Source organism: Xyrauchen texanus, chromosome 33, assembly GCF_025860055.1.
Source record: "Xyrauchen texanus isolate HMW12.3.18 chromosome 33, RBS_HiC_50CHRs, whole genome shotgun sequence".
Taxonomy (NCBI): Eukaryota; Metazoa; Chordata; class Actinopteri; order Cypriniformes; family Catostomidae; genus Xyrauchen; species Xyrauchen texanus.
The window spans coordinates 24858818-24881225 of NC_068308.1; the positions used below are offsets into that span (position 1 = coordinate 24858818).

The 22408-nt window shown below is 36.1% G+C and overlaps 4 protein-coding genes across 6 annotated transcripts in view; all 4 read left to right on the top strand.

Moving 5' to 3' along the window:
* The first annotated feature begins 1910 nt into the window (after window positions 1–1910).
* LOC127627070 (homeobox protein Hox-B8b-like) lies at window positions 1911–3629 on the top strand. Its single transcript, XM_052103293.1, has 2 exons — window positions 1911–2337; window positions 2652–3629. The coding sequence occupies exons 1-2, from the start codon at window positions 1911–1913 to the stop codon at window positions 2951–2953; spliced, it is 729 nt and encodes a 242-aa protein (XP_051959253.1). The 3' UTR covers window positions 2954–3629.
* A 4452-nt stretch (window positions 3630–8081) lies between these two features.
* The window catches only part of LOC127627064 (src kinase-associated phosphoprotein 1-like), a 75923-nt gene continuing 61596 nt past the window's right edge, over window positions 8082–22408 (top strand). For 2 of the 3 annotated variants that reach the window (XM_052103283.1, XM_052103285.1), the window contains exon 1: window positions 8082–8386. The gene's annotated coding sequence lies outside the window, so the exon portion shown is untranslated. Of the gene's footprint in view, window positions 8387–9367; window positions 9399–22408 lie in introns of those variants that run through there. The other variant, XM_052103284.1, reaches the window with a different exon arrangement.
* Window positions 11256–12768, top strand: LOC127627071 (homeobox protein Hox-B6b). The gene is made up of 2 exons (XM_052103294.1): window positions 11256–11676; window positions 12126–12768. The coding sequence occupies exons 1-2, from the start codon at window positions 11256–11258 to the stop codon at window positions 12377–12379; spliced, it is 675 nt and encodes a 224-aa protein (XP_051959254.1). The 3' UTR covers window positions 12380–12768.
* On the top strand, window positions 13600–15656 carry LOC127627066 (homeobox protein Hox-B5b). The gene is made up of 2 exons (XM_052103287.1): window positions 13600–14360; window positions 14763–15656. The coding sequence occupies exons 1-2, from the start codon at window positions 13778–13780 to the stop codon at window positions 15008–15010; spliced, it is 831 nt and encodes a 276-aa protein (XP_051959247.1). The 5' UTR covers window positions 13600–13777; the 3' UTR covers window positions 15011–15656.

Genomic DNA, 22408 nt, shown 5'->3' on the forward strand with positions numbered 1-22408 from the left:
CAAAATTAGGCTACTTTTTCAACTGAATATTCTTAAAAAATAATGTATAAATATATTTAAAAAAAAGTTCCACGTTTGTTTTAATCGAACAAAAACGCAAATAACTATAATAATAATTTGTTATATATATATATATATATATTATACATTTTTTGTTACGTAAATGTGATTTCCCTATTCGCGCCCAAAACACAGAATCGTTGCAGTATGCTATTCATTTCATCTGATCTGATCTGATTTAGTTTGGAAAACGCATTGTGAGTTAGTTTTATTTACTTTTGGCATGTATTAAAATTATTTTCTCTCGTTTATATCCCAAAAGTGAGAAAAAAAAGTTGAACTCAATTATCTCTGAACTTTCCACATACTAATAGTTGCACATGAAATGCTCATTTTGACTAACATGCTCGCCAATATTGATGAATAGCCTATTATAACAACAATATAATATTATACTATATTAAGTAATTATTATTTATCTATAATAATAGCGACCAGGTTTATAATGATTATTTCTATAATAATAATTATTATTATAACCAGGTCACAATTATCATTTTAAAAGGTCACCTTTGACAGGTCCTAGAGAAATAAAGGTTTAGAAACAGAAGTTGTTCGCTTAATTACTCTCAATTTAGCTTGATGCAATAGCGCATAAAATGGATGCAGTAAAATTTAATTAGATGCTTATCTGGTTGTAAAATAACTGTGGGAAATTAACTGTGGTATGAAAATATCTTGCAGCTGCTCGGCAATGGTTTCTCATTATCTACAGAAAATTACATTTTCTTCATCAAGCTGCAAAGTGAAAGGGGGGAAAAATAAATGTAATTAAATAAATTAAACTAATGTTCAAAACGTTTATATTATATTCGATGATACAAAATAGTATTCATGCAAATAAAATAAAATAAAATAAATGTTGTCAGTTAATATTTGTGTGTATCCATTAAGATCAATATATTATAATCGGAAAGCAATGTCCTTGTCGACCACCTCGACCACATGATGGCAGTGTTACTCTGGAAGCAGACAGGAGAACGCGCCAACCTACAGGCTAGTCTGCAGAGATATAATGCTCTGTACTCATATATATATTTTATTGAAAATAACGTGTCACCTTTAATTTTCAAATGTAGTAAATAAACTGATTGTGAAACAGTTACATACCAAATAGCCTAAAAAGGAAACATCTTTGCCACAATCTCTCATGTAAGATGTAAAGAATAAAGATTGTAGGTGGCCTATAAATGGGTAATCTGATTTTAAAAAAAAAAAAAACAGGGTGACTTTTCCACCTTGAATTTACTAGTAGCATACTTAACGTCCTAAAGTCGAAACATCATAAATTATGTCTTAAGTCTTTAAGGACACACGTTCATCACACCATAAATAAATGTGATGGTATATCACATTTTAATAATTTGATCAGCCTGAAAAAAAATTGACCGTTACAGAAAAAGCGACATTCTGAATCTTTCGATAGTCATGTTTGATCTCTGCTGGCACTGAAATGGTTTACCAATAACACTCCTACAACCCCTCCCTCCTTTTTTCCATCTCCCCTTTTCACTCTCAGATGCTCTTCCTATCACAAGAACGCGCTTTGTCTGTTTGGAGATGGCGAGGCCATCCAATGATAGAAGGAATCAATAGCTGACGACCATATGAAATGCAACTCATTATGAAAGAGAGTGAAAAGGGAAACTATTTATTGCTCGGGGACCCTCACTAAAGAGTCATGTGGGCGCAACTACGGATACTTTTGTTGAAAATCGGTTTGGCGTGAATATTTACGACATTTTTGAATATAGCTTCCAACTGGATGGGTTTATTTTGATTGCTCATTGCTTAAACAATATTATTCAACCTTGATCTCAAAACATTTGTCCAAGTTTTATCTGGAAGCAATGAGTTCTTACTTCGTCAATTCCCTCTTATCTAAATATAAAGGGGGTGATTCTCTGCGCTCCAACTACTATGACTGCTCGGGGTCTGCGCAGGATCTTGGAGGCAGACCATCTGTGCTGTACGGTCACAATACAGGATCTGCTTTTCAACATCCGGCTCAGTTCCCGGAATTTTACCACCACGGTACATCATCCTTATCCCACGCATCTTACCAGCCTCAGAACTCTGGCACAGTACCGTACTCTGGAGAAGCCACGGGAAATATTTTAGTTCAGGATACTTTACAGAGACCGTCTTTCTCTAGCGCACCAAATGCGGATTTTGGGCAATTTGGAGATTGCAATGTAAAGGTAAACAGTATCAGAGATGACTTGGAATGTGCGGAACATTGTGCAGCGCAGCTCTTCCCATGGATGAGATCACAAGGTGAGATGAGAGAAGAGAAACACTTCCAGCAACTCTGTCCCCGCATAAAACAGTATAGACTATTATAGGCCTACTTATTACCCCCAATTAAACGCTTTATGGCACCTATAGATAACTGAGGAACACCCCTTGCTTGCTCCAGATTGCTCCTTATAGCCTACTTACATTGTTTAATGGCAACAAATAAAACCCTGTGTGAGTTTTTAATTATTTTTTAGCAAATATTTAGAGATAGAGAAAGACAAACTTATTAAAGAGCGGAGAAATCAATCTATTTAATGTGAACTGAAAAAGCACGTCTTGTTTTCCCACAGCTACCGGCCGGAAAAGGGGACGGCAAACCTACAGCCGCTACCAGACGCTGGAGCTGGAGAAAGAGTTTCTGTTCAATCCCTACCTGACCCGCAAGCGTCGCATCGAAGTTGCTCATGCGTTGGCCCTCACTGAGAGACAGGTGAAAATCTGGTTCCAAAACAGGCGTATGAAGTGGAAAAAAGAACACAAAATAGACAAGTTTCCAAGCAGCAAAACGGAACAAGAGGAAATAGAGAGACAAAACCAAGAGGTATCAAAGAAACAAACATCAGAAGAAGAGGACTCATCCGACAAAGTCTAATTTCAGTAATTCTAAATAGTCAACTGACTATAAAAGAGTATTGGATCAATCAACTGTAATTGAAATAAAGACTAAGATGTAAATACACTAAGGCAATTTACAAGATTACTGCAATCGAACTCAAAGTCAATCATATGGGCCTTTTCATTGAATGTTTTGTCGATTTCCACAGTTTATGAGGCACTTTTGTTTTCAGCGTTTGTTGAGGTACGATTTAAAAAAAAAAAAAAAAAGAGGGATTATTTCTGCAACGTGTTTGAATGAAGCCATCTCATTTCTTTCTCGAGCAGATTACTCTTGAGGTTACGGTTGCAGTGAGGGCATATGAGGCAATGCTGTATGTCTACCTCATGCATGACACCGCATCCCTTTCCAATCTTCAATATCAGTGGGAGTCATTATCCACGATATTCGTTTTCTTCAGTAACTGTAATACCCTGTAAAATAGGGCGACATCTGCTTTTGAGGAATCAGCATTAGTGAGTGCACTGTTGTATCATTAGCACTTTTTGAAAACTGTACAGGTTCTTCAACCGAACTACGTAATCTGTGTTATTGGGCCAATCATTTTGTCAGTGTGCATCCATGCGTTATGCTTTCATAAGAGGGGATAAATAAAACGCAAAATGTGTGTGTATGTGTGTGTGAGTAATTATTTGATATCCCAGTTCTGTTGTATTGCATGCTATGTTTAACTGGAAGTGGTTCCTGAAGGAAGCCACAATAAAATGTATGAACTGAATCCAGTTTGTCCTCTTTCCATTGGATTGTCTCAATGAAAGGGGTTTCTTCAGAATGCAATATATTATTAGTTCACAGACATAAAGGAATGCTTTACAACCAGGAGACATATCAGTTACATTTATCTTGAGTATAGGCCTAGAAGAAATTTCAAATGTGTTTTAAACATCTGGATCATAGGATCTTAACTATAGGTAATATTGCTTGGGATAACCTGGCACCTCAGGCAATGCACACGTCACGATTCGAATGTTGCGTTACATCACGATATGATAATTTGATTCGATTAAGAATAAATGGCAATTCATTTGGGTATATTTCAGTTATAAACCGGCACTGCAGAGCATGTAGCTCGAAACATCACGTTTCTTTGAGTGTCTTTTGCGAGCTCAATAAATTGATTTGGAAGTAACAGTGTGCCAACTTTGTTTTGCGTTTACATTATATGAATACACAAATAATTGAATAAAATATCGATACATGGATCTAAAGTATCGATACAAGACTGAGAAAAGGTTTAGCGATATATCGATCTTTGATTGTATCAACACACAACCATAATGGGTTACTATGGCAATGGTAATGCAGAATTGTGCTTATATCTATAATAACCAAAAAACACACAATATCATATTTCATTTGAATTTTATAGACCTAAAACTTTTTCAGATTCAGGTGTAGTCCTATTGACAACCCTTTTTTGACCCCGAGACAAAGGGTCAAAATCAGCACTCTGTTTCATGCTGGCAGTTTAGGCTTCTTTGACTCTGCATGGTTGAATTATCATGCAGTCAGGTCTCAATCTCTGTCTCAGATGCCTCTAAATTATGGTACCTTTCTTATAGAGCTTTGGCTACCCAGTTCAGTCTGTGGAAAATTTATTGTCTGAGATCAAATATTTGAGGATACTGAACTCCTCAGAATTCACAGCTGTGTAAACTCTGGTGTATAATGTAGCCTACTGTGGTGTTTATTGTGATTTGTGAATTTATTTTAAAAACAAACTGTGTATAAATATGAAATTGTTGAAATTAAAAGGTGCAATCAGGCAATAAGATTCTATTACCCCAAATAATAGTTTTTGAAACATAATTTCAAATTATATGATGCGAAAGAAACCACATTCAGAGATGGCGATGGTGAGATGATTTGGGGATTTAGAGTTTGGTGTGGATGTTAATATTCAAGCTTACCTCGTAGCCTGCATGTAGATCTGCTTACCAGCTTACAGCCAACGCAAAACAACACTAAGTGTCGCGAAAGTCCTCGTAGGCAGGGCCGCAAGGAATTTTGGGCCTGCCCTGCCTCTATTGCACTCGGGCTCTTTTAAAATAGGACCTATTAAAATAGTACCGTTTCAAAATCGTTACGACCGTTTATCCCATTAGCTACGGCTCTGCTCGACAATTAAAGCCGATAATACGTGCACCCAAAAAAAAAAAAAAAACATTTTGTTCATAGAATACAAAATAACAGAAGAATGTTTTAAGTGGTTTAGTTTTTGTTAGTAAAATATAATAGCCAAGACAAAACTGTCGACATCTAAAGTTCAATTCAATAAAAGTGAAATACATTCTTGTACAAAAACTGCGACAAAACGTTTAAAAAAGGCTTATAATAATGAATCAGTATAGTCGTTTCGATGGAGAGTAGGCCTTATGTATACGTTTTTAATATAAAAGTTAAAAAATAAACTTGAATATTTATTGACGAACATGAAATTGCGTCGAAGCTTGACTTTGTCCTTTTTTTTAGTATGCCCCCAATTCCATTAGGCTATTTTGCACCATCCGATACTTCAGCTGTATTTGTATTAATGTATTAATGCATTAATATTAATATTGGGCATTAAGTGTCTCTGAAAATCAACTGTAGACAAAAGAATATTCCGAATTTTTGGAAAAGGGAAAAAGTGTGGGAGGTCGCTGTGTAGTGGTTTTTAGTTGTAGCTATTTTAAGTTGTGTAAGCATATGAGAGAATAAATATTTAGCCTATATTTAGAGCTACATGGTTGTTGTCTGTGGTCAAAACCGTAAAAGCACTATTCTGAAACATTATTATTATTATTTTATTTTTTTCGGCCAAAAGGTGTTTTATAGACTGATGCTATCGGAGAAACTTTCGAAGTTCCACATTTAACTTTTTCTGCTTTAAAGAACCAAGAAATAAATACAATCTGAAGAACCTATAACATGTAAGATCGAGAACGTTTTTAATCTCCAAAGTACCATATAGTCACCTGATGAATCCCATACAGCAAACATCGGTTCTTAAAAAGAAGAGGGACCCATTAAAGAACCTTTATATTTAAGAATGTGTGCTCAGTGGCTAACTCAAATTATGACACTTCGTCTTGAAGTAGGGCTACCAGTTCAATAAGAGCTCTTGTTTCTCTGATTCTTGTCAAGCTAATTATTTAAAAAAATGTGTGACACATTCAATTGTGTGTGTTAATTTATTATTATTATTATTATTTAATAAGCTTTGAAATGAAGATCTAGATATGAATAGATCACGGACACTTTTAAAGCCCCCCTTTTTTAAGAACAAGGATAAAATGGATTTTGAGAATTCAAGAAAACGTTTATCTGTAAAAATAGAAAAACGTCTTAAACATGATACTTTATCATATAATATATTTCAGACGTTTACACCCATTAAAAAGATAACATCACAATATCAGATGATCTCACAATCTCAAACTTTATTGAGCTGTATTCTTTAATGAGTTAAAATCTAAAAAGCAAACTTAAAACTTTCTTCGTTGAGCCTATAAGGTCTCAAATAGCAATAGGGTAAATAGCAGTGTCTCATTTAAGTATATTACATTAATTAAATAATGTAAATGATGATAATGTGTTTTTTGCTTATCATTATATAGCTTTTCAGATTTATTAAAAATTATATTGAATACACATCGATTATAACAATTTTCTGTGGGATCGATGAAAACCCTCGAAACAATTCCCGATAATGTGCGACCAACAGAATAATGCTTGATCTGAAGTTAAAATAAGCTATTTAAAAATCTTCTAATACAGACAAAGAATACAAATACATTTTGAAAAGTATACGCCCCTTTAAGCTTAAATATTAAACCTTTACATACGATTACCAATTTGTTACATTTATCATTTTCCCGCGTTTCTAAGGCACCGTTTCAGATAAAATAGAGACTAGTCGAAATGGAAATTGCTAATTTTCAAAACATTAATAGAGACGATTAGACGAAGTTCTCAAAATACAACAAAGAAAAAAAGTATTTCGTGTCCTTTATTACAAGACATGAACACTGCATAATTAGGAATACAACAAATATTACATCTTGATTTGATATGTTGTGTAACATTCTTTTAAACAAACCTGAAGCTTTTTATAGGCCTACTAAAATTCAAATGCATGCTTTTGTAAGAAGTACTTCGATCCATGTCAACGAATATAGTCTGGAAACAAATTTCTAAATTTTAAACGCTGTTGTATTTATTACTCGCTTAAATACTTACTGACATGCAACAATAGCACAAAACCTATACGAAACATATCCAAGCAAATGGCTAGCTCAAGCACAAAGTTGTTACTGCTAGAAATATAAATAATTCTTAATGCATACCTCGCATATGCTGATTTTGGCCCTTTTTGGACAGTATGCACTGAGCTTCAAGAGCATTGCCTTCTCGAGGTTAACCTAGAGCCTGTGCTCGGTCACTTTTGGGTTATACTGCTTTATTGCCCCAATAAATGTCGGAAATAAGTGTTTGTTCCTTGATACAGGAAGCAATTCTTTCCTCCACGCATGTTTAGTGCTGTAAAAAGCTTCCAAGTTCCATTTGTCTATTCTTCTCTTAAAGTCACCAGACAAAAGAGGGGAACAGTGTCCTATTATTTTAGGGCAACTGGTCAATTTCAGTTTTAGTCTCTTGTACATTTAGTTAGAAAGCGTCTATTCTTTATTCTAAGGAAGTATCTTCAATTCGTATATCGTTTGGAATATCATCACACGCATTTTCACAGGGCCTATTTTGAAATATCGTGATGCCTTGGCGAAACAGACTATGCATGGTGTGTCTCCTAAATTACGAATAACGTTACGAATTATTGAGGGGAAAAGAATGCAATATACTATATATCAGTGGTTCTAAATGAAGTGAGGTCGTGCTTTCTCTCTTTTAACGAATAAAGATGGCGGCGACCGACTTGCTGCTGAAGCAAAGCAATAAACTCTCAGCTGTTTATGAAAATTTACAACTTTGTGATAGAACTTTATGTGTCGTTCGGCCAGTGGATTGGCTCACAGGGGTCACGTGAACAGCTCTCTGTGAACATGAACTTTTTATGATTTCCCAAGTGGATATAATGCAGCATTCTTTTGCTCAGGGCGCAGTCAGTAGCACCTCTGTCCTTTATGTTTTCTTACGTTTTGTTAAAGTAGAGGAAAAGGACATTTCTCGTGATCTGACGGATTTTGTGCGTTAATATGAATGGAAATCTCGACGTCATGCTGGTACGAACCGTCTTTAGATTTTCACATCAGCTGAAAGCGCATGGGTCAACATTCACCGAGGACCTCAGTTCATTCTTCCCTAATTTGTCAAGTTGCGCCTCCGTCTGCCTGACTTGTGCATCTTTTAACACGAATCTACATGATTATTTTGGATCATTCCAGTGAAGCGATGATGAACGGGAAAGGAAAGGTAGGACTAGACCAATAGTCGTCTGCACTCCACTTTTCCAGCGATGTCATGATGCAAACCGGTGTACACAAATGTCCTTAAATAGTAGGCTATCCTCTGGAGCACGCCTTTAGAATAACAACACAAACAGACAGAAGAAACACATTCAAGTTTAAAATAACTGTTTACCGACGTTATATACAGTAAGATCTCAGGCGTCCCATGATGGTTTGATATGTAATTATCGAAAATGATGCATATCGCAAATATCTGTGTCTCTGTTTTGCAGTCTGATTTATTTGCTAAATAAGGACATGTTTATAATGATTATTATTTTACAGAGTGTTACAAGATGGCCGCTGAATTTAAATGATTGTTTGTGAATAACAATGAGTTGGAGTTTACAGATGACCAAATTTCATTATTGAGTTTCTGAACAGAAATTGCGAAACCCTATTTGTCCGCAAACACATTTTGCGATATTCTGCTATAAGTGCGGAAAAGAGTTTGATGTTGCTTCAGCCATTGTTTTTTTTTTGTTTTGTGCTTAGTGTTTGTGGGATAGTGTTTCTCAGAAATTGCTTTAATCGATTAAACATTTAATCAGTGATGGGTTCATAGTTTGAGGATTTGAGAACTACTAAAATATTACACTAACAGTCAGTCTTCAAGAGCTTTCTTATTTATCTTGAGGATCTATATTTAGGGAAAATAAAGATGGTAGTCAATGGAATAAAATAGGCTAGTTGCTACCTTGTTTGTTGTTTTAGAGTTTGATGATTATACATTCAAATATGAATAAGCAAATTCATCTGTGATTTTGAATTACACTCACATGGGAAATTGTTCTAATGTAACCATAAACTCGCACACCTTATCTCAATTCTTGCTCTGTGATGTCATCTAGTGACGAGATTTGGGAACTGTGGTGAAATACTCAAAGTCTGTGTTTGGAAAGGTCCTCTAGCATCCCTTGAAACAGGACTCAGCGAGAATTTGACAACAATGAGGAAGTTATAACCATTTGTATTTTGTGAGTTGTTTATTAGAATGTAACTAGTCTTTTCTGATCTTTATGTTGTATTATTTATTTAGTTGTATGTGGTATTAGTCTGCTCATAGAAACTGACCTTGCGCTTGCGTTGGTTGTTCTTGTTTACAAGCTTTCTTTCTTTCTTTCTTTCTTTCTTTCTTTCTTTCTTTCTTTCTTTCTTTCTTTCTTTCTTTCTTTCCCCATATTCCATACTGTATTATGAAAGGAAGAGTTAGCTCTTTTTAATGCAATCATCAAGGGGTGAGAAAAATTTTTTATCATATTTTTACATTTCACCCTATTAGATTTTCATATTTAATATTATTCTTGAAAAGAAAGAACATCTGCAGTCTCAACCATGTGAGAATATACAAGCACTTCAAGCGCTTAACTCACAACAATAGCGTCATGTAGGACTACATAGCTGTAGCCTATCGATATTCAATAATTCCTCTAAAAATCAATTACTATTAATTTACAGAAATGAACAGTGATTAATGGTCAGTCTTTTTCGAAGAGGTTTACATTCGCCATTTCTTAACCAAAGCCTTATTATGATATCCTACTGAAATATTTATATATTAAAATTCAAAGTATGTTAAATGTACTATTTCTATTTTTGATATTTCTACGGTACAGATATACGATACCCTACAACGTTACGATACAACCGCAATATATATATAAACAGCTCACTGTAGCTAATCGTGTCATGATGTTGTCGATAAAACAAAATAAAACGAAACAAAACAAACCGAGCAAGACTTAATTAAAAATGGAAATGATGACGTAGGCCTAAGTTTTAATTGTGGATTTGGGGTTAATAATGTTTGGTCGATCTTTTACATATTACCATTAAAGGTAGCCTATTTGTTGTTTTTAATTCATTTAGGAAAAATGCTTGTTTGCGCTACGTGGATACACTAAGCTTGTTGAAGAATGCTTTCATGATGCATTGTCCAAAATTGGCCCAACATTTAGACATTTGCGGTGTTTAAATACGTGCGTTTTGCGCATCTGGATAAAGATAATACTATGATATAGGAACCGAAAGCCAACATTAAATACATAAATTGTTCATATATAATAAAAAGAGTTTATGCAACGTTTGCCTTTTTTTTTTTTTTTAAACAAGAATAATTACTTTTCGGCAACTAGCCTGCAGTCGGCTTATGTCTGTGCTTTGGATAAAATTGTTTTATAGTAAGATAAAACTCGTTTTCTGAGTAAACAGGGATGTTGTAAGAGCTTAAACAGATCAACATGTTATATAGGTCACAAGTTCGTGTTTGAGAGTACATCTGTGCTTTTCTGTTATTCTCTTATGCCCATTTGATGCCTTAAATTACGAACATTTTGAGCAATGCACATTTCGAACTGACCAGATAGTCGCAATTAGAGCAACGTGTTAAATTTTACACATATTTTTCGTCGGAGAATAGGGAAGATATGAAGTATAACATGTATATATATATATATATATATATATATATATATATATATATATATATATATATATATATATATATATATATATATATATATATCAATACATGTTATACTTCATATCTTTTTGCGTGACAAGGATAAAAACACTTGCGTCTTAGTGTTTTTATGTGCCCTGGGAATTCCATTCTGTGCAACAAGAGGGCCCCCACCTTAAGCGTTATCCTATCGCCAGAGGTGCTCAGGATTGGTCAAGCACTGATCAGCTGGTCCCTTTCCCCGCGGTCTCAGATTGGCACCTCGCCACCCCCCTTCGGCTAAAACCAAATCTCAGATAAGGTAATGGCAAAAAACACTTGGACTATAAAACACAACAAATCATAACACCCGGACAATAACACTGGCCACCCCATGAGTTCCTATTTCGTCAACTCAACTTTTCCTGTCTCTCTACCCGGGGGACAGGAGTCTTTCTTGGGTCAGATACCGCTGTATTCCTCTGGATATTCAGACCCTTTAAGACACTATCCAAGCGCTACGTTCGGAGCTACCAATGTCCAGGATAAGGTTTATACCTCATCGTACTACCAGCAAGCTGGAGGCGTGTTTGGGAGAAGCGGGTCCACCAGTGCTTGTGACTACACAACATCCAATATTTACCGAACCGCTGACCGCTCGTGTGCACTCGGAAGTCTGGAAGACTCGCTGGTGCTAACCCAGGACCAGTGCAAGACGGACTGCACTGAACAGGGCACAGAGAGATATTTTAACAGTGAAGACAAACCGGGCACTCCAGTTTACCCGTGGATGCAGAGGATGAACTCGTGTAACGGTAAGACACGTTTGAGATATTGTCCAATTCCATTTAATAGAAATAGAGGAGCCATTCACATTACATTCCAGATGAAAAGTGTATAATCTTTAGGTAAAGTTGTACCAAGACGAAAAAAAAAACGGATGCAGTACATACATTGCGCATTTCAACAACACAATAATAGACTTAACCATTTTAATCCATAATCTTCCAAATATTGGAGCAAGACGCACTCAATGCGTCCATTCAATAGTAATATAATTTCATAAAATTACTCGTTACTTTAAACCACTCACATGCAGATATAATGCAGTTGTCAAACCTGAGGTCACAGAAGTAATAGGCTAATCATCACGATAATGATAACGGCGACACATGAAACAATGTTTTATCCTCTTCGTTTTCCTGTCAGTGTGGTTTTTGCTGGATGTTGACGTAACATGTCTTTTTCACTTTTTTCCCGACAGGAATGCCTGGCAGCACTGGCCGCAGGGGTCGTCAAACCTACACTCGGTTTCAGACTCTCGAACTGGAAAAGGAATTTCATTTTAACAGATATTTGACCAGAAGGCGAAGAATTGAGATATCACACGCACTGTGTTTGACGGAGCGACAGATCAAGATATGGTTCCAAAACCGTAGAATGAAATGGAAAAAGGAGAATAAAGTTATAAACTCTACAAAGGTCAGCGAAGAGGAGGATGGTGGAAAGGCGGGATAAATGTTAAAAACAGTCTCATAAAAGCACTGTACATAACATGTAGCCTGCAGTTATAATTAACATGTACTGGTCTGCCCAACATTAAAAAAACGACCTATTATATCTTATGTTGACATAAAAAGCCTCAAAAGAGACATTCTTTTTATAAAATCACGGTTTTGTGGTATTAAACCAGGCGTCTTCAGAAATGACGGTAAAGAGATCCCATCTCACCACTACTGTATATTTTTGGGCATTTGGATTTTCTATAATAAACTAATAAGAGAAATGTTGTCTCGCTGTTTGAACATTGTATATAATTTTAAGAATCACCAGTTCATGTTTAACATTGGATTAAAGGCTCACACTGAATATGTATTTTGGTCCACGTGTTGTGCAAAAAAAAAAAGAAAATTGGACATTTTATGCTTAAGTTATTGTGTCGTCACATTTGTATACTTGTAAATGTGAGGGCACTAAGAATATTACGTGAGCTTTCTTCATTAGCAATGTCATTTGATCAATAAAATGATTGTTTTACAATTATTGTGGTGTATTTTTCTATATGTCTATATGGCCGTCTGTTGTGGTTTTATTAGTGATGTGCCGCATTATAGCCAAAGACATAGGCTACATTCAGTTATTTTTATGCGTTTGTGTAAAGCACTCTAGATGACACATGGACATTATTTGACAGACATCTGCTTTATTTTTTATTATATTATATTTATAAGAATATAAATAGCCTAATCTTTTCACAGCACTGTAAAGCTGTGCTGGTCAAACGAGGCAGGTCGACACTCTAAAAATCCATTCAGTCGTATATTTTTCATAGATTCAAGCCTCAGCTTGACGATTAAAAAGTAGACTAACTTATTTTAAGAAGCCGCAATGCTTTACACGAGAAGGGAAACACTGAAGCACACAGGATTGCTTTGAAATTCTAATCCCCTAAAACACAAAATTATGTAATGAAATATATACCATTTGCCTTATTTCTGTAAATACGACAGTCTATATTATGCAGTGAAAACAATGTTAGAAAACGATGCAGTAAGAAGGCTCCACGAAATGTGCAGGTGTTTGGGCATTTTACAGTTTCCCCCAGTAGGTGACGCCCTCTGCTAACGTGGGACGTGGCGCGCGATGGGGAGGCACCATTGAGTTGAACCTAACGATCATCATCATTTCGTCATCATTTGTAACCATAGAGCATGAATTACCTCTTGAAGTCACCAGAGAGAATTTACGACTGGTCAACAAAGGCACGTGATGCCCTAACGCTCTCCCATATTTGGCCGCATACATGGCAAAAACGAAGTACAGTGCATTGCTATAATTCATTATTACATCATAAATTGTACGGCGCTGGATTTTAACGACCAAGATCTACAAATCAAGACATTTTAAAACATCCAAATGAGCTCTTATTTTCTAAACTCGTTCTCAGGGCGCTATGCAAATGGGTCTGATTATCAGTTACTAAATTATGGTTCTAACGGCGCTATGAACGCTTCTTACAGGGACTCCAACAGTATGCATTCCGGTTCTTTCGGTTACAACTACAATGGAATAGACCTAAGTGTAAATCGACCCAACAATGGCCATTTCGGGGCAGTTGGAGATAATTCTCGCGCTTTCCAAAACCCGGGTGAGGATACCCGGTACAGACAGTCGAGCTGCTCGCTCTCGTCTCCAGATCCCCTGTCTTGTGCCACCAACGAGACACTGGAATTGAAAGGTTCCTCTCCTCCATCTGATCAGAGCACACCAGCGGGCAACAACAGACTCGCCAACAGCAACAATCTCACCAGCAGCAATAGCACACATTTCGCAGACACAGACGACACCAATGTCTCATCCGAGACCGAGGAAGGAGCACAAACAAACACCACCACACGAATGCAAAAGCAAGAATCTGTCGCGACCTCGACTACAACACCTAACGACGGTCAAACTCCACAGATATTTCCATGGATGAGGAAACTGCACATTAACCATGGTATACACTCCTCTCTTACTTTGATTTAGATGTCATGACGTGACATTAGTAAACTCTTATTTTTTAGAATTGTCAAAATGACAATATCTGCTTCACCGTGAACTATAGTAGCCTATTTGTTATTGGTTATATGTTAATAAAGAGGAAATGCATGTAACATTAGATTCTCAAACGGTCTTATTAATTTTGTTTACTGTTTGTCTGAAAATAGTATGCTAATGATTAGAGAGACCATTGACTTAGTCAAAGTATAGATTAAAGAAGCTATAAAATGGAGCAGTTGGCTCTAAAATAAACGTCGCTTTGAGTCCAACATGATCCCAAATGTAACAGATATCCAAGTCAATTTCCGTTTGATAGCTTGGTGTTTGCTTATTATCTCTTTGCCCTTGCTTATGCCAGATATGACTGGACCTGATGGGAAACGGGCTCGAACAGCCTACACACGCTACCAGACGCTCGAGCTGGAGAAAGAGTTCCATTTCAATAGATATCTCACGCGCAGGAGGAGAATAGAGATAGCTCACGCGCTCTGCCTCTCAGAGAGGCAAATCAAAATCTGGTTCCAAAATCGCAGGATGAAATGGAAGAAGGACAATAAACTGAAAAGTATGAGTCTTGCTACAGCGGGAAGCGCATTTCAAAATTGATCATATAGCGTCCACAGTTGTAAACTCGACTACTGTTAAAGCGCTGCACCTTTCAGCTTGCTGATATCACCTGGCAACGTGTAATTTCCCCATGCAACTCAAATTGTCAGCTGTTGAATATTGTTATCATCACTTATGCTAAACTAGTTACAGTTACCATAAAATGAGTGTGAATGTCAAGTGTGTAAAGTTTTTAAATTCGTGGAAGAAAGCATGTTCCATGTGAGCTATTTGTGCAACGTATTCTAGACCTGTTACCAGAATTATGTACAGTACAACTCGCACTACCTAACTATCGTAAGAGATAGTAAGTGAAAAAATATATATATTGTTGTATCCTTGTATTGAAACGTCATGTATTATTCAAGCAACATGCTATATTCTTGTTATGTGCCGGGCTTATTCATTTCTCGTAGATGATACCTGAATAAAAATACAAAAATATTTTCGCACTTACATTTGTGTATTTAGGTTGCAGCACAAGATTAATTTGGGCTCATGTGATCCCCTATGAAGAATGTCTTTATACAGTAGTGACCAATATGTTATTTGTAGTGCACAACGTGAGTTATGAACGTCCTGTGTTAAAACTTGGAGACATAATTGTTTTGCCATTGAAATATTGATGCTATCTCTGCCATTTTTGTAATTGTGTCTAAACTGAAACTGAGTTTAAAATAAAAATTTCTGTCTTATATGATAGTCTCTGCATCTCTGTAGGTCTGTCTTGTGCTCGTTTTTACTCACCAGTTCATTGCCTGATATTTTGCACTGTAAATTATTATTTCCTCTGAAAGGAAATTAGCTACAGAAGTAACTATTACAAACAACCTTGACTAATAAAATCTGATCTACCATTTAGTTTAGGCATTGATATGCGAGGACATTTTGGATTTCAGTGCAGAAAATTACATATAATAACTTATAACTAATCTTATAATTTAGCACTTGTGTGTAACAATAACTCAGCTACTTAACTTACCTCGCAATGCTCAAACCAGATGAACCGAATACTATTTTACAGGTTATGTTAGAATCTGCATCATTTGTGTCACTTACATCAAAAAAGTATATTCTACGCCGAATATTTTCTTCTGAAGTCAGTCCATAACACCAATATGTAGCTCTTGGTAGCTCTAAAAAGTCACGTGAGGTCCATAAAGTTAGTTTTATGGTTTTAGGGGGGTTGACAATGTGCTACATAATTCACATTCTTGAATGTAACTGACTGTTTAACTGCTTCAGCGGGATTCTAAAGGTTGTGGGCATGCGGAGTCTTCTCAGTAAACTGGGCAGTCGTAATATCCCATGCTGACTTGGCTGTCAACAATCATTTTTATAATTGTTTTTTAAATATTTTGTATTTTATTTTTGTTGTTGTTGATGGATGTGAAACGATAAGCAGACTGTCTTCTCTGTTCTCAAGTAAGTCTTCTTAATTTTGTCTTTAGATGGTTATTTAATTGAATTGTTTTCAAAAGGATCAGGCTTTTTAGCAAATTGTTATTTTAGCTGAAAGGTTTACACGTTAAAGAGAATGCAAAGATTGTTTACATTATTGATCAAAAATACCCATAAAATTAGGTTTACGTTAATGTTTAAAATACTCGTTCATGAAATTCAAATAATGATGTTTGCTGCATATTGATTTTGTACCGTGTAAGTGGAAGGTTGAACCGTCTGAATTTTTCAATAGCAAAGCTTTTTATTTTTGGGTTGATTCTAGAAAATATATATTTTCATGAATAATTGCTGAGATAAATCTAAAACCTATTCCACTTTTATAAATAAAAAATATACTTGGCAATAAATGTCCAAAAATATTTGGATGTGTGAAACGTCTCTGGTTAGACATGTACCAATCAAGCAAACTGAAACATTTGAGGGAAAATACGTAATATTTGTATTCTGCCCACGATATGTTTTTTCACCATATACTGTATCTGGGCTTTGCAAAATAGGTGCAAAAATTCGGACAATATAGAATGTGGCCTATTGTTTGTTTTGGTTGAGAGAAAAACAAGACATACAAGTAGTGGTCTGAGAACAGAATGTAGCTAACTGTACGATTTGCCCCTGATCGAAACGGTTCCTCGATTCATAATTATTAAAGTCCCGTTGTACCCCTATAATGTGTTTTGCATATTGATAGGGGTAATCTGGGCGCCGTTCTCATCAATTATTCATTGGGATGGGATCACTCCGAGGTCAGGAGACGAGAGTGGCACACATGCCTTCCCAGGGAAGCACTAGGTCCGTGCCAGTCTGGCTGGATTGATAGTTCTATGCAGTTTTGTGGGAAAAAAATGTAAGCGCTTTTACTCAACACAGGCTTGTTGTCTTAAAGGCAATTGTGTACTTTAAAAAAAAAAAAAAAAAAAACTTTATTAATTACAATGGATTAAAAATGAAGCAACCTTGTTGTAGGAGACATGAAGGTTCGTAAAGTAAGTGAATTAAATAGTGTATATGCTATATATATATATATATATATATATATATATATATATATGTATATATATATATATATATATATATATTGTTTAAAATTATAATTTTTTTTTACATTCTGAATCGCAAAAAAGGCAAAGCGCCGTGAACGGTCAGTTTTGCTGTGATTCTTACTGATGCAACGCTGCTTCATCGCCAGCAGGGCCCGCCTCACACCGAACTCCTGATCGGCTCTTACTCCTTGTTCACACCCTGAAATTCTGAAGCTTCAGGTTTGTTATGAAGGCTAAATGAGGTTTAGGGTACAAAACAAATCAAACAGACGTAATGCATGAAAATGGGAAGCGTTTTCCATGGGGAGGTTCATAGTGTAGCCTATTTGCTTGTTTTGGTGTTTGTCTCATCCAGATTGGCAGAATGCTCAAAAACTATCCGACGAAGGGTATAGTCATAAAAACCGACATGCCTACAGCGAGAAATTCTAAATTCCCAAATATCAACGCTATTTAAAAATATAGAAATGGAAGAAAGGAATCATTAGTAATGTGACAGCGCGAGGCATGGTAAGGATCAGAGTTCACGTTGAGGTCACTCATCTGTAATTGTTGGCATCATTGTCATCTGTGGTGACAAAGACAGTTCTGAAAAACATAAAGATATTTGAGATCAGTTAGGCCCATGCATATTCTAACTGAAAGCACATAAGATACACCCGACAAAAGGATAGCCATTTAGGCACGTTATGAAGCATTGCTTTATGCTATTTTATATTTTATCGTATTTGTTTCTATTTTATTATTCGAAAATTACAATTTACCATATTGCTCATTTGAATTAGGCCTATATTTTATATAAATAGGCCTGTTTTAGCCTCTATTTGCATCTCCTAAGCCTATAAAAGAAATAAATAAACTGCCTTGTTTGTCATCTTTATGAAAAATCACCACAACGAAAAAGCCAGTGTCAATTAAAATTCTTAAGGCATATTTAATTGGCAATTTAATTACTGTTTTACTTGATAATAGTGAATCAAAAACATTCTGAAACGAACTAATCGAAGTGTGCAGCAGCCGGACGCCCAATGACGCTGATCAAGGTTATCCTGAATTGTTCATCTTTAATCGAACTTTATACGCCCAAAAGGTTCTGGGATGTCTCAAACGATGTTGTTGTAAGGCAAGTCCTGCAGAGACACAGGGAAATGGAAGTCTGACAGAAAAAGAAAACATATGCTGCTTAAAACAGGAAATTGTACAAATTGATTGCAAAGAAAATGCAGAGAATTGATTTGAATTTTAATTATTTCAAAATACAAGTAACGAATCAGATTTGTGATCATTACTTTCGTGTTTTGACAGTTGCATTGATTTGAGATATTACGTTTTAAGAGAAATGCGTGTTCATCCTGAATTGAGATCTTGTTAGGGTATGGTGTAATGTTGAAGAGGTAATGTAAAGAAGCTGAAGTGTTGAGGTAATGAAAGTAAATAGCAAATAATGAGATGTACACTCAACGGATTTTGGTCATATGCCTTTACTGGGTGAAATTTAAAAGTTAACTGTGTGTGATGATCAGCGAATCAATGGCTCACGATAAACAGTTTTCTTGGCCTTGCAGAAAATAAATTGGACTTCTAGCGGTGATGTCTGTCATCTATATATACCCTGTAGATCCGAATTTGTGTGGAAAATATAGTCGCAAATTCGTGTCTTGGGGAATATGTAGTTGACATAAACACAACGTCATATCGGAATTGTGATGACACCATTTCTGTCCCTCGCAGTCAGTTTATTTGCCTTTTTGCCTTTTATTTATGGAAACCAAGTGCTTCTTCAGACTTCGTTTGGCGTAAACATTATGTGAAAAATCATAACAAATAGTCAACGCATGGTGAGAAATGCAGGCCTAAGACAACAATTCAGTGGGTCAAAAATTCAAGTAGGGAATGACTCCCATTTTTTGATAGATTGGCCTTCACTAAACGTGAAAGCCCAGAAATGTTTCGGCTACCACATGTTTTAAAAATTCATGTCCTTGGGGCAAGACAGACGACTTTCTCAGATGCAACGCAAAAACGCCCAGCATGCAGAGGCTCAGTGACATAAGCCCGTTTACATGAACGATCTGAAACACCGACCAAGCCGACAGCCTGTAGGGTCATGTAAATGTAAACGGGTTACCTTAATAGGAGTAAGTTAAGGTTCACTTTTTATTATATTCGATTTTTTACTTATTAATATATCTGTCTTGTTGTTGTAGTGTTTGTGCACTAGAAGCTCTGGTCACAAAGACAAATTATTGTATGTGTAAGCATACTTGGCAATAAATCTCCTCAAACTCACACACACACATTTCGCGTTGCAAGTGAATATTAATAAAACTTGAAATATAAAAAACACAAGACAATACCATTTTTTGTTAGGAAATTGAAATGCGTAAATCTTACAAATATTTTAGAGTGTATTAGGCTATATGATAATAAAGTAATCGACAAAATAATACAACTTGAGAATGTGATGTTATTGCATTTCAAAGAAACCCGATGACTTGTCAAACTGTTTTGGATTGACAGTTAATAATAATAAAAGTGTCAGTGTCTCTGAGTGATGACGACTAATAGCAGCCGGTGCCAGCCAAACATCACTTCAGTCTATTACGATGGACTTCAGAGGATGAACTTATGCTAACTCCAAACATGATACATCATATGCCATTGCCCGAACCTTATAGGATATGATGGTCACCGAAATGACCAGCCAGTTTAACTGCGATGCACCTGACTGATCTCTGCCTGCATCACCTTGTCTAATGATGGACTACAGTCTTAAATTGGAATAAATAGACTGCCAATTAATTGCCAACAAATCCTTTCATCAACCAAATAATAAGGACAATGCATCTATGCGAATTTCTGCAGTTAATCAATGGACTTCAAAGACATTAGACATGAATCTTACAGTTCATACATATTTATTTAAACACTGACCCTTAACACTTACTTAATTTAATAATTAATTACTTTATTTTAAACCATAACTTGCACTATACATAAGTAGCCTAATATTGGCATTGTATTCATGATGTTAGCTAGAGGGGAACTGGCCCCCACAGTGAGTCTGGTTTCTCCCAAGGTTTTTTCTCCATTAACCAACATTTTATGAGGTTGTGTGTTCCTTGCCACAATCGGCTTCGGCTTGCTCACTGGTGTTGTAAATACAAGTATTATTTAATTACTTATTTTAAAGCACAATTCACAATCGTATTTTATCAAACTACACAACGATGACTCTAAGTCATTACAGATTACTTTTCTGTTATTGCATGATTTTCTGTAAAGCTGCTTTGAAATGATGTGTGTTGTGAAAGGCGCTATATGAATAAAAATGACTTGACTTGACTGTAACCCCAGGCGGACACCAAGGGATTCCACGTGTTAATCATCAATGCTTTGGACGGACACCACACAAACATGACAAGAGACAGGTATTTCTTTAAGAAGTTTGGGAAGTAGATACACTGTGAGATGTCATTTGAGAAAAGCACTTTTTGACAATTTACTGAATTTGTCTTTGCTTTTAGATCACATGCAATAGTACATTTATTAAGTGGCCTGTTGCATGCAAAGCCATGCATTTTATTGTCAGGCCTTCCATTTTTTCCCAGATACATGAGTAAATGTATTCATAATCGTTAGCGCATGTACGTCTGTGTGTAATTCTGCCATTAATACATAAAGTAGTTAATTCACTGCGAATGGAAAAGAGGCAAAGGGTTACACATCTCTTATTTGCAGTCACGTGATTCGTTAAATAATTGATGAAGAGGCAGCAGAGCAGAAAGGCAAAGCAGCCAATTCGTCAAGACAGGCTTCCGTCGAGCTAACTTGTATCTATGAGTTTGGGAGAAAATTCTCCGGAGCTTTTCCCTCGCAAGAAGATATCCACATTGCTGTGAACAAAAGGGAGAAGTTAGGAGCAGTCGCACATCATGTAAAAAGACATCGCACATTGTGAGTAACTCTATATTAAACCATTTAGACATGCTATACTGAAGTTGTTGGAAACGGATTTATCGCCTGACTAAAATGTTGTTGAGGCCGATGTTAAGCTGTTCGTGCTCTCGATCTCATTCATCGGCTAATTTCCTTAATAGCCTACTGTATAATTACACTGCATATTTCTGTTGTCATGACAAATAAACTAGACTACAGTCACAGGTGTAAGACATGTTAGTGAATAATCCTGCATTTTCTTATTTACCTGTTATGTGGTCTATTGGGTTATCGTGGACTCTTATCCTGAGGGCCATGTATGCGAATATAGTGTGTAGATTTTGTTGCAGTCTTTTGCTCTCACATGTTTTATAAAGCTGTCTAGAGGCTACTATTAAAAACTACGACAACGTAAATATTTTGCCTATACCAGTTGGCACATCTCGATGATCCATTTCAATTGAGTGGTCGTTACGTTAACATTGTAGGCTATACATCCCAGGTTATGGGGCTGGCAATATCAATATAAGGTAAAGGCCTACACCGGTTCATCTGGGAGTGGTGACTGTCGCCCTGCCTACTCAGTCCGAAAACCTGTCTATGACGTATCAACTTCTCTATGAGCACGTGCGCAAAGTAATGGACCACTAGAGATCAACTTGAGAGATCAAAGGCCCCCAGACCTTTGGGGAATTGATCGCGGGACAATCCCGAGACAGCGGCACTCTCTCATCTTCAACATCAGTAATTACAATATCATGCACGAATAATTCGAAACAGATGTCCAATTTACAAGCGTTTACTACCATTTTATTGTAAAGATGACATGGAGCACCAAAAATATACACGTCTATTGTACTGAAGCACAACAGATTTATTGATAATAATGGTATATTCCGGGTTTTAAACACGTTAAGATCAATCGACCATTGTGGCATGATGTTGATTAAGCCTA

What these genes read in the sequence shown, in the direction of transcription:
- LOC127627071 (XM_052103294.1), top strand. Translation starts at nt 11,256, where the DNA reads ATGAGTTCCTATTTCGTCAACTCAACTTTTCCTGTCTCTCTACCCGGG. An exon ending in GAGGATGAACTCGTGTAACG is followed by an intron (nt 11,677 to 12,125) that starts GTAAGACACGTT and finishes TTTTCCCGACAG; the next exon opens with GAATGCCTGGCAGCACTGGC.
- LOC127627070 (XM_052103293.1), top strand. Translation starts at nt 1,911, where the DNA reads ATGAGTTCTTACTTCGTCAATTCCCTCTTATCTAAATATAAAGGGGGT. An exon ending in CCCATGGATGAGATCACAAG is followed by an intron (nt 2,338 to 2,651) that starts GTGAGATGAGAG and finishes GTTTTCCCACAG; the next exon opens with CTACCGGCCGGAAAAGGGGA.
- LOC127627066 (XM_052103287.1), top strand. Translation starts at nt 13,778, where the DNA reads ATGAGCTCTTATTTTCTAAACTCGTTCTCAGGGCGCTATGCAAATGGG. An exon ending in GAAACTGCACATTAACCATG is followed by an intron (nt 14,361 to 14,762) that starts GTATACACTCCT and finishes TGCTTATGCCAG; the next exon opens with ATATGACTGGACCTGATGGG.